The 13,220-nt window shown below is 46.3% G+C and overlaps 1 protein-coding gene across 1 annotated transcript; it reads left to right on the forward strand.

Annotated features, from left to right (window-relative positions):
- Positions 1-3,824: 3,824 nt before the first annotated feature.
- Positions 3,825-4,508, forward strand: LOC119314546. Its single transcript, XM_037589255.1, has one exon. It carries the CDS (start codon positions 3,825-3,827, stop codon positions 4,506-4,508), a length of 684 nt encoding a protein of 227 aa, XP_037445152.1.
- Positions 4,509-13,220: the final 8,712 nt, after the last annotated feature.

The raw sequence follows: 13,220 nt of genomic DNA on the forward strand, positions 1-13,220 counted from the left end.
TGCTTAACTGGTCACAGTGTGCTAGAGATCGGCGTTTGGGGTGTTGTTGACTGGGAGTCGGCGTCTGTGCTTGATGATAGCATTTGGGGTTCTACACGCTGGAGGAAAGGTTAACTTTGATGGATCATCCATTTCAATACCACCTAGCCACACATGTTCCAGTGGTTGGGCGTCGGCGATGGTGGCGTATGGTTGCGGATGACGTTGTTGCTGGGTGCAGCTCTAACGAATTTACATATAATTTTAATGTTACAAACACTCCTTTGAGCCACCTGTTGATAGACTATTGTTTCTCCTTTTTGCTTGTCTTGTCTTGAAATATACATTTGCTAAAGCTGCTTTTAAAACCAAGCCGCAGAAATCCTTTCACTGGTTGACATTGACAATCAAGATTGTGAACTGCTCTAAAAATAGTCAATACTGAATTGTGATGAATTAAGCAACCATTTTTGGAAAATAAAATACTGATTTAATTAAATTCATATTTCCTCTATTATTACATATCCCATATCTACTGTTCTCCTTCTAATCAAAAGTTGTGCACATGTGTTTTTAGGAAATAGCTTGTGAACGACTATTTATGTAAAAATGGCGGTTTAGACGAATAGTTTTTCAAGATAATAAAATTTTCCTTGTGTTGGGAATTTCATATAACCGTTTTTCGCAACGTATTCCAGGGAAAACTATGTGTTGTGATATGTGTACCAACTTCGGCTGCCCTGGATTGGAGTCAGGCGTTCTTCACAGTGCAATAACAGTGCATCTTCCTCGATGCTTCAAGACATGCCTGGTAAGGAGAAATGTTTGCCACCCCATGATGCCCATCACTTACTACCAAGTAGTGTATCTTTCTGATCAAGGAAATAAAAGTTTCTAGCATATTGTTGGAATGGAATGCCTACATTTAAGCATTTAATGATATGTCTTCAATTTTTGATGTACCTTGTTTTATCAAATAGCAACCTATTGAAAAGAATTGGTACATATATGACAAGCGCTATCTGTCTTGGTTATACATGTCGGTATTCAAGGATTCCTTCTTGCCGATTTGAAGATTTTTTTTTCTTGCGTAGTATGTGCCATGCTATTGCAGGCAGCAAGTCACTTCTCCAATCAATCAGTGGAAACAGCAACAATTTTAAGAAGAAGGAAAACAAAGGAATCCAGTACTGATCACCAACGAGGATCTGTCATATGAGATCTGCATCACCGATGAACCTAACCGGTCAAAAATTCATGGACCTGGCTGGGAAAAGTTAATCAGTGACTATGATCTTCGTTATCAAGATCTAATCATCATAAACCTAGATACTGGGAGTCTGTCCATTGAGATAGATCTGAGACATAGTGATTCTCGAGGAGGTCACAGGACCCTTCCCAAACCATCACTAGGTAAGTGCACCAACTTCCGTCCTGTTTTATCAATTACGTTTATCAGCATACTTTGGTGCTCCTACCCCTGTCCACTAAATGAATGTCATGCTTACAGTCAAAGTTATTTCAAAAACGTTTTATGCAATTCTGTTGATTATCATCCCAACTTGATCACATGCATTGATTTAACCATTCCTTTTAAACTTAAATACCGAGTTCATCTGTTTAAACAAATGTTTTTGAAAATGAGTTATTTTTTCCATGCAGCTCTTGATTTTCTAAATGACTCTGAGAGGGAGTACATTGGGAAAACAGTGTTTGGTCGAGGCGTAAACCTCTCATACAGAAAATTTGGACAGATGATATACTATGTGTTTGAGTCTGACGACTTCCCCACCGTACCCTTTGTACAGCGTCTAAACGTCACCAATGTCATAAATGGTCGCTTGGTTAGTCATTGAATATTTGTTTTGATCCACTGCCATGGTTTTGTTTGCTATTTTTGATGTTTTATGTCTTTGTACATTGATTTTATCTAGTAATATCGGTACAATCTGCAGAAAATCCCATCTGCCGTTGTGAGGCTTCTAAAGATGAACCTGGGATATCTACCTCAAAATGGTGGAATTATCCTAACATATATGTATGATGCAATAGACATGAGCACAACCTACTCCATATGAACCGACGGCGGAATGGAGGTGACAGGTTTTTTAGATTTTGCCCGGGAAGCTCAGCTAAGGGTTGGTTCAATTTTCCTTGTCACAATTGAAAAGCGGTGGCCAACACTGGGAAACATGAAATTGTTGCGGATGATAATCAACGACCTTTCCTGATAGAGTGTTCCCCGTGGCTATACTTCCTAGTTCAGTAATTTATGTCTGTTTTTTGAACAGGTTGTACACACCAATTTTGCTATTTAGTTGTGTCGTGGTATCTAACTGAGCATATAATTATGTCCAAGAGGACGGTGGTGAAAATTTCCTGTCAAAGAAGGTGAAACACTTACGTGGGTTACTTTATTTATCTCTGATAATAATAAAAGGATTCACTGACTAATAATGGAGAATGAATGGCTGTGGTGAAGTATGTTTCAGAATAGTTTAGTGACGTTACTAGCTCCCCATGTCAGTAGTATACATAATTTTCACTATGGTGCTCCGCATAATAGCGTCATGCAAAGTAGTTTGTTGCGATGAGCTCAAGCATAGACCTCCTAAAAACCTAGCGCCTTCCCCTATGGCTTAGTCACCTGAAACATCCATGCATTTACAAACTGTCACTTAAAACATTTGACAAAACACGGGCACGGATTGACGTCCATGCAATCACGTAGCTTCATGTCCGTGCCTCACGTAGCATCGTACATATGCCTCTAGCTGTGCTTCTCGCTGTATAAGTGTGTTTCGCAGTTGCTTGTCCACGCCCCTCGTTTCTTCTCGTTGTTTCTGCCCATCTCGTACTTGCAACTATTTCGGACATGACCGTGCCTTTTCTGTCGGCACATTCATGCCTCTCACAGTTAATTGAAAAACATTCTAGAAAACAGTAACGGATGCCTATTGTCAATCCTCACGTCACGTACATTCGACGTTCATTCCTTCGTCATAGAAGTAATTGACGTGCCTCTGCCACAGAACATATAAGTGTAAAATGATTCTTCCTACACTTGTAAAACCTGGAATGCCCGGGATAAATTGACATCCGTGCAATCACGTAACTTCATCTCCGTGCCTCACGTAGCACCGTGTCTGTGCCTCTAGTTGCGCATCTTGTTGTATAAGTGCCTCTTGCAGCTGCATGTCCATGCGCCTCGTTGCTTCTCATTCTTTTTGTCCATCTCGTAGCATCAGTTGCCACACAGACACACAACAGTGCCTCTGATAAAGCACAACATTTATACAACGAGAGTGCAAAAAGTTAACATTTGACAGCAAACTGAATGTATCACTGAAAACAATTGCCACGACCAGTGAATATACCACGCCCATGTGTCTGAGAGTTAAACCAGCCACTTCAAGCATGCTTCTCTTGGTCAGAGACTTGTGCCTCTACATACTGCCCCAGCATGCCTCACGAAATAAATTGTAAAAGTTAACATTTGATAGCAAACTACGCAAGACAACGATCATCTCCCCGACTTGCTGGAGATACGAAGGTTTGTTAAAAACATAACTACTGATTATATTTTTATTTTTTATAAAGAACCACGATAAAAACCCAAGATGTGAACAACCACACCGGCAGGGAGACGAAACCACGATCCAGAACCCACGATGTGCACAACCGCATAGACAGTGATATCATGCACTCCTTTGCCGCTTCCCCGCCCTTAAATTTAGACTTCCGCTGTGGACTTGTCTCTCACAAACAACAGAAATCGACATTGCACTCCCACTCACTATTCCACGTGAAATACCAGGTTGCAGGAGGACGAACTGCTCCAGGCCATGGGATTCACTAGGGAATTCATGGAGGTGCAGGCCCATGGAAACACCAAGTTGCACGTGATCCACACCAACGACTTGTATAAGGCGGCCACCACCATCGAGCAGTACGAGCGACACCTCGAATTTGAGCGCCACAAGATCATCGGAGTTGATGTGGAGTACACCAGCGACGTTGGCGAAGGTCAGAAACCAGCCCTCGTCCAGCTCTTCATCGGCAAGGATCATCTGGTGCTGCTCTTTCAACTGAGCGCCGCCGACAAGAACTGCACCAGGTTCGACAACTTCCTCGCCGACCCCAGATACACGTTTGCTGGCTTCTCCATCGACGGCGACATAGAAATGCTCGTCCGCGTCGGACTGGAGATCGCCCAATTCGTCGACATCCAGAAGGAATGGAGGGTGCGTACAGCTACCAAGCCTCTTGACTCCCTTGGCGATGTCCCAGGCATCCTTGTCCACGACTACTACAATGACATGAAGAAGAAGCTCACCAACGCAGAGCACCAGCGCTGGGCGCGCATGCCCCTGTCCATGAGGCACATCGAGTACGCGGCAAAAGATGCTTACACTGCGTACGAGATATGGAGCCGCCTCACCACCATCCAGGAAGGGCTCCACCGGGCAAGACTCGAGAAGGAGCAGTCCAGGAAGCATGCAAGGTCCTGGGGCGACTACGACTACTGAAGTAGGTGGTCCCGGCCAAGAAAAGTATCTAGAAGATTGCTCGTGCCATTCTATATTTCTCGTTAGATTTGCTTTCTCTCAAGGCTGCCATTTGATTGTTCTAAATTTAGATTTGCTTGTGTCACACTTAACCTTGTAGTTTGCTTCCAGTTAACATATCTTCTGAACAAGTTTATTTCCAGTGCAATGTTGGAGTTTTCTATTATTAGAATATATTGGCGTGAACTAAAAAATATAATCACAGTACAGATACTATACAATTAGCATAACGCACAGAACAGGTACACATAGCAATCCACAAAAATGACGAGCATCCAATGCACTAGTACCTTTGTGCATGCAGCGTCAAAATGCAGGGACAACAATTACAAAATGCTCCTAAAAGCAGTGCACAATGTTCTAACAAACCATTGCACGCACAATATTAAAAATCATGCGTATGGAACACTTTAGAAAATAATTTTTAATATAGAGGTAGTTAGGTGTTTATTCGAATTGGAAAACATTGCTTACTCCTGTGACCCTCGGAGAAAGACACTACAGAGGCACGGTTGCCGTCAATAAGACAAACTACTTAAAACACCCACTGAGGCACTTCTGTGCCTCCACTCCTATGGGGACCGTGCGTAAATTGGCTGCACGTTTGTTAAAGAGGCCGAATGCCTTCGAAGACACATGGAACTCATAGGCCATAGCCCCCGCAATGAAAACGTGTCAATGAAAGCTTCTTGAAAACAGAGGCACACCTTCACATGCTTGCATCACAATCCTTCGCGTCTGTACCTCCTTTAGAATCACGTCCGTGCCTCCAGTTCATCGGGTAAAATCGTGCCTTTCTTGTGCGTAACATCTTAAGAAAGTTGCTGACAATAAAAACAACAGAAAACCGAGCATTACGTCAACCCCGCTGGCACAAAACATAACATCATCAAAGACCCAGAGGCAAAAGCATGCCTTACGGCCAGCTTCCGACGTATCGGGTCTATGAACATTTGCTTCCTTCTTAATATGGGACGTGACTATCGCAGAGGCATAGGCTCCATCCTGCACCTCCGTGCCACGACAAGTACGACGATCGTGCTTGTAACTGTGAAGCGTATAGGACACCTTAGAGACGACCTTGCAACTATTTCAGACATGACCGTGCGTGTTCCATCGGCACGTTCATGCCCCTCACATTTAATTGAAAAACATACCAGAAAACAGTAATGGACGCCTATTATCAATCCTCACGTCACGTACATTCGACATACATTCCTTCGTCACAGAAGTAATAGCCGTGCCTCTGCCACCGAACATATAAGTGAAAAACGATTCTTCATACGCTTGTAAAACCCAGAATGCCCTGAATAAATGTCGAATCCCACCTTGCGGTACAACCACGGAAGTCGGTGCTTCTCAGGAACACATCTGTGGCTTTTTGCACATGTAGTTGAGTGCACGGCTATTTGTTCGTGCACGTGCGACTACAACTACTGAAGCAGGTGGTCCTGGCCAACAAAAGTATCTATCACATTGCTCACGCCATTCTCGATTTCTCATTAGATTTGCTTTCTCTCACGACTGCCGTTAGCTTGTTATAAATTTAGTTCGCTTGTGTCGCAGTTAACCTCGTAGTTTGCTTGCAGTTTACATGTCTTTTGCACAAGTTTATTTCTAGTGCACCACATAGGCACTTATGTGCCTATGTGCCTCTGATACCAAGGGGACCGTGCGTAACTTGGCTTCACGTTGTTTTACGCAACATTCTAGACGTCAACCAAAAGATTCACCTTCTCTCTGATAAGTCCATTAATGAGGCCTAAGGCCTTCGAAAACACATGGAGCTCATAGTCCATCCCCCCGCAATGAAAACATGTGAGTGAAAGCTTCTTTAAAGCAAAGGCACACCTTCACGTCCTTGCATCACGATCCTTTTGCATCTGTGCCTCCTTAGAATCATGTTCGTGCCTCCAGTTCGTTACGTGCGTGCCTCTACGTCGGGTAAAACCGTACCTCTGTCATGCGTAACATGTTAAGAAAGTTGCCGACAATAAAAACATCAACAAACCGAGCATTACATCCACCCCACTGGCACTAAACGTGACGTCATCGAAAACGCAGAGGCAGGAGCGTGCCTTACGGCAGCTTCCAACATATTGGGTCTAAAGATTTGCTTCCTTCTTAATATGGGACGTGACTATCGCAGAGGCAAAGGCTCCATCCTTCACCTCCGTGCCTTGTCAAGAACGACGATCGTGCTTGTAACAGTGAAGTGTATAGATGATACATTAAGGAGACATTAGGGATCACCTTGCACCTATTTCATATGTGACCGTGCCCGTTCCATCGGCACATTCATGCCTCTCACAAAAGTAATAGCCGTGCCTCTGCCACACACCATATAAGTGCAAAACAGTTCTTTCTACACTTATAAAACCTGGAATGTCCTGGATAAATGTCGAATCCCATCTCGCGGCAAAACCATGCAAGACGGTGCTTCTCAAAAGCACATCCGTGGCTTTTTGCGCACGTTGTTGAATGTCTATCTAGAACCTAACCATGTTGAAACCATATTAATTCTAACCACACTAAAATCTCTAGAATCAAATATGTGCCCCAGTTGAGACGTTTATTTTGTACTTGAAACTGCAATCTATAATAAAACAATAAAGTGTAATAAAACATACGCATTCTGACCCAAATATGGTACTGGAAACTACAATTTGTAATAAAACATACACCTTCCATCACAAATTAATTGGCTCAACCTTGTACTAACCAGTACAATGTGAACTATACTGCCTAGTATGAAGTTACCGCAAAGTTGACACAATTATTTTGGGACGGGGTAGTACTACTACTTAAGAACAACACACGATTGCTTGACATGGAAACTAAATTGACTCCATTCTGACATCGACGATTGCTTGGCATTGTTCAACCTTTACAGGCATAACAAACATGGAAAGCATAAAAAACCATGGAAAAGCAAACATCTACCAACAAAGCTACACTACTCCCCATCGTCGGAGATGTCCACTATCTCCATTCTGACATCGACGCCATTGGCCTCCGCCTCCTGCTGAGCATCTAGCTCGTCGAAGAGCACATCGGTCTTCGCCTGTTCTTCCCGGAGCAAGCGCCGGTTGGACTCCACATACGCCTCATCTTGGATGGACTCCAAGATAGCGGTCTGCTCCACCATCAAGGCCGACTCACCAAGATAGAACTCTGCCTCGTCTTCCTCGTCACCCGACTCCTCGTCGTCCTCGTACTCCTCGTCACCAGCCTCCTCGTCTTCCTCGTCATCCTCGTCATTCCCCTCCTCGTCGTCCTCGTCATCCTCGTCCACGCCTTCCTCATCGTCCTCATCATCCTCGTCCACACCTTCCTCGTCGTCCTTGTCATCCTCGTCACCCCCCTCCTCTTCCTCCATCACATCTCCCCCCACTGGATCACCCCCCTCCTGTTCCTCCATGACATCTCCCCCAACTGGATCAACTCCCTGCATGAGCTCTGACGCACCCCCCCCTCCACTTCCTCCACCTCCCCAATCTCCTCCGGCCATGGCGAGTCCGGAGACATGCCCGCTGCGACCCGAGCGGCGCGCCTCGAACGAATGTCCTCATGCAACTGAAAGCAGTGCTTGGGAGTAAGCATCGCGTAAGTAGTTATCTGGTGCCGAACGATGGCGGGGAACGTCACAAACGAAAAGAGGGAGATGGATGATTTCCTAGGATTGTCGGCGAAAGAAGGGGAAGCATGATGATATCTAGTGGTGCTGGATGCCGCTCGGCTTAAATAACTGCTCCTTGACCTTGGGCGAGGAGCCGGAACGGTGACACGCGGCGTTCACTTCGCCGATGGATGAGACGGCCGTCGGTCCTTTTGGATTCCGCAACGTCAACATGTGTCATTCACTCTATTAAATAAATCCACCTCTTGCAAAGCGATGTCACCGGAGGAAACGCCCATCGGACCCTTGGGTTTCCGGAGCGGCGTCCACCCGGCATTCACACGATGCCCGTCAAACGGTGGGGTTTCTACAATCAACACACGAATGTGACACAGTGTAACACATAATCGTGCCTCTCCTGGCTTCATAGTTGTGCCTTTCGGTGCGAACGATTCAACAGAATCATTTGGAACACCAAGACAAACTAACGTCACTCTACACAATGCCACGCCGTGCCTTCCTGGGAACCATGACCGTGCGAAGAATATACCACACCAGCGTCTCTCGAATAGGCCATTCCGTGCCTCACAAAGTACATAGTGGGTGTTCACATCTGAACCAATTCCGTTGGGACTCCCAAATTAAAGAAAGAACCTGACGGTGCCTTTATGCGCCGAACTCCCGTGCCTCTCCGTCTGATCGAGTCGACGGAATCATTCAAAAGTCAAACACACGGGAAAGTGACTCTATATTATACGGCAGCATGCCTTTTAACGTTTCACGCCCATGCCTATGGCCCTTAACACTGCCACGAACGTCCACGCCATCGTCAGTGCACAAGTCATGTCGCTACCTGGTACAAAACCGTAGTTGTAGTCACTTCACGCCCGTGGTTCTAAGAAAAGAAGCGCCACGCAACTCAGCACAGAGCCGTGGCTTTTAAAATCAAGGAAATTACGCTTTTAAACACCTCCACTCTCGAACCGGCCACTCGCAAAGTAAACATTTAGCGTTAACATCTAAACCCATTCTGCGTTGTTTCAATAATAAACTTACGAAACATGACTCTCCGACAGACCCAACGATGCCCTCATGGCATTCATGTCCATGCCTTTTCTTCTTAACGAGTCAACGGAATCATTTCGAACACAAATACAGCCAAACGTGACTCTATAAAAACCACGCCATCTAGAATACCAAGACAAACTAACGTCACTCTACACAATACCACGCCGTGCCTTCCTGGGACCCATGACCGTGTGAAGAATATACCACACCAGCGTCTCTTGAATAGGCCATTCCATGCCTCATAGAGTAAACAGTGGGTGTTCACATCTCAACCAATTCCGTTGGGTCTCCCCAATTAAAGAAAGAACCTGACGCTGCCTTTGTGCGTTGAACGCCCGTGCCTCTCCATCTGAACGAGTCAACGGAATCGCTCGGAACTCAAACACACAGGAATGTGACTCTATATTATACGGCAGCATGCCTTTTAGCTCTTCATGCCCATGCCTGTGACCCTTAACACTGCCACGAACGTCCACGCCATCGTCAGTGCACAAGTCATTGTCCGCGGCTATATTCACTTCACGCCCGTGCTTCTAATAAAAGAAGTGTGACGTAACTCGGTACAGAACCGTGGCTTTTAAAAACAAGGAACTTACGCTTTCAAACAACTCGACTCTTGAATCGTCCACTCACAAAGTAAATAGCTAGTGTTAACATCTAAACCCATTCTCCTTTCTTTCCCTGATAAACGTACGAACGTGGCTATGGGAAAGATGAAACCATGCCCCCATGCGATTCACGTGCGTGCCTATTTTTCTCAACAAGTCAACAGAATCATTTCGAACACATACAGGCGAACGTGACTCTATTAAAATCACATCATGAATCTGTGGGATGCAAGCCCGTGTCTGTGACCCGAAATACTGCAACACAGAAAAGCCACGAACGTACACGCCTTCATCAGTACACAAGTCATTACAATACTAGGTTCACAACCGTGGATGCAGAGACTTCACGTCCCGTACATCATAAGTAATGGCGCCTAATTACAATGATACTCGAAACCAAAATACATTTTGTTAACAAGGTAGCTGATAGCAAAATTTCACAAGACAAGGTAAGAAACTCCACTCCACTGCTTAACAACACCAGACGCACACAACAGAGAGGGACGCTATTGTATATCTAGTCCCCACCGACCTTCTTGTTGGTTTTCTCCCGGCGCAGTTCATCAATCTCCTCCTTCAGCGCCTTCATATTCTCGTCATGTCGCTTCACAGCAGCGGCCGATTCCTGGAACGACTGGGTGTGCTCTTCAAGGAGATTTCTCGTCTTAGCCGTAATTTCTATGATCCTGGCATTCGCCTTCTCCAAATCTTCCATTGTTTCCTGGCAAAGCTTCTTCCACGCGTAGGTGATCTCCAACATCTGCTCGTACGTTTTGTCAGCCTTTGGAATTGAAACCAAAGCATTCATCTCATCGACCAGGTAACTGAGAGTAACTAACAAGGACCTCACATCACTTATCGTCGCCGCCTCGCTCACCATTCCCTTCTCTCTCGAGCCACAACTGCTCCCCAATTCTACAGCAGGGGACTTCTATTCAAGAGCATGACATAGACTAACCCTACCTCCAATTGACTGTAAATCAGTATCAACAAGACACACCCGCATCAAATTAGGAGTCAGCTAACCACAATAAATCATGTTTCACAAACTAAATCAAAGCAGCCAAAAGAAAGAAAAACGGATGAAGGAGAAGCAGAAACAGGGTGAACTTACAGACGAGGAACCCTCGCGAGCCAGGATCTCTTCCCGCGATAGGGCACGGCGGTCCGGAGTAGTCTCCTTCTGCCCAGCCATGGTGGAGATGGTCAGTGAATAGAGATGAGCAAGAGGAAAGGAAGGCCTGGCGGCGGATGAAGGGAGGAGTAGGATGTGGCTAGGGTTTCGAGACTCCGTCCGTCTGCCTTAAATATCCAAAGTCTGGCCTTGGGCGACGTGCCAAAGCGGTGTCACCGGAGGAAACACCCATCAGACCATTAGGTTTCTGGAGCGGCGCCACGTGGCGTTCACTCCCGAATACGAAGAGACGTCCATCGAACCGTTGGGTTTCCATGATAAACACACGAATGTGACTCTTGGTAAATCATAACCACGCCTCTCCGCGCTGCACGGATGTGCCTGCCGTCGTGAACGGTTCAACAAAATCATTTGGAACACGAAAACAACATAACGTTACTCTTCACAATACCATGCCATCACTTCCTAGGACCCACCACCGTGCAAAGAATACACCACAACAGCTTCTCTCGAACAAGCCATTCCATGCCTCACCAAGTAAACAGTGAGTATTCACATCTGAACCCTTTCCGCTGGGTTTCCGCAATTAAAGAAAGGAACGTGATTGTGGGTAAGACCAAATGGTGCCTTTCCGTTGGGTTTCCATCTGATCGAGTCAACGGAATTATTCGGGACACAAACACAGACGAGCGTGACTCTATACAATACCACACCATGCCCGTGCCTCTCCCATCTAATCGAGTCCACGCCTCTATCAAGTAATATAAGAAACATCAATAAATAAGCATGTCTACGCTTTTGAAAACAAGGAAACAAGATTTTAAAAACAGCATCTCTCACATAGGCATTTGATGCCTCGCAGATTCAACAGCAAGTGTGGGCGTCTTAACCCATTCCTCTGGGTTAAAAAAACGAACCTGACTGTGCGTAATGCAAAGCTATGCCTTTGTGGGCTCACCGGCCGTGCCTCTCCTAATCGAGTTGATGGAAGCACTCGGAACAGAAACACAGGGGAGCATGACTCTATATTATATGGCACCATGCCTCTTAGCGCTTCATGCCCGCGCTACACAACTCATGCCGCTGCCTGGTACAGAACCGTGACTGTATTCACTTCTCCCCCGTGCTTCTAATAAAAGAAGCGCGCCGCAACTCAGTACAGAACCATGGCTTTTAAAAACAAGGAACTTACGCATTTAAACAACTCGACTCTCGAATCGGCCACTCACAAAGTAAACAGCTAGCATTAACATCTAAACACATTCTGCTTTCTTTACATGATAAATGTACGAACGTGACTATGCGAAAGACGAAACCATGCCCCCATGGGATTCACCTGCGTGCGTGCCTATTTTTATGAACGAGGCAACAGAATCATTTCGAACACAAATACAGGCGAACGTGACTCTATGTAAAACCACACCATGAGTTTGAGGGATGCAAGCTCGTATCCGTGACTGTCGGCGTTCTGGGAACGGGGGTCCCTAGACTTGCCTGCCTGCGGCCTGCGGCGTGGCTCAAAGGGGGCCCAGCACGGCCCATCTTCATCAGCACAAGCTCAAGACCCTCGCGAGGGGCCAAGCCTCGTGGGGCGGACGACAAGGAGCTTCCTCAGGCACGGCCTCGTTAGGCTGGCTCGCGAGGAGGCGGAGAGTTCAAGGCGGGGTACCTCGCGAGGTGCCCATGACGCAAGCCATGACGACGAAGGGCGCCAGCCGGGCGCCAGCCCACGCAGTGTCCTTCTTTCCTCTTTGGTGCAAGGGGAGCAAGCACAGGTGAGAGCATCAAGCAAAGGCATCCATTTCGGTGCAACAAGACCAAGACCAGTCCAACGGCAGGATGGAGGTCACCGTGGAGCCCAAGTCGGCGTCACCACCTGAGCCTTTGGCAGGCGAGGACCAACTTTAGTCAGGATAAGTGTACTAGATGTTCCCCTTCAAATTGGCCAATTGTTGGCGCCCTTCCCACTCAATATTTGGGAAGAGGCCCAGGGCCTTCGCCTATAAATAGGACTAGCCACCCACAGGGTAGGAGAGGGATCGATCCGGCAAGAGAGAGAGAGCTGGACAGGAAGCTGAAGATAATATAAGCATCTAGAATCAACCCTTCAAAAGGGGCAACACCACCACAAGAACAGACCCTCGCGAGGTTGTTCTTCCTTGTATTGTTCATCATCAGCCCAAGAGGCAATCCACCCCACCACACACTGGAGTAGGGTATTACACCACAATGGTGGCCTGAAC

The sequence above is a fragment of the Triticum dicoccoides genome, chromosome 1B (assembly GCF_002162155.2).
Source record: "Triticum dicoccoides isolate Atlit2015 ecotype Zavitan chromosome 1B, WEW_v2.0, whole genome shotgun sequence".
Classification (NCBI taxonomy): domain Eukaryota; kingdom Viridiplantae; phylum Streptophyta; class Magnoliopsida; order Poales; family Poaceae; genus Triticum; species Triticum dicoccoides.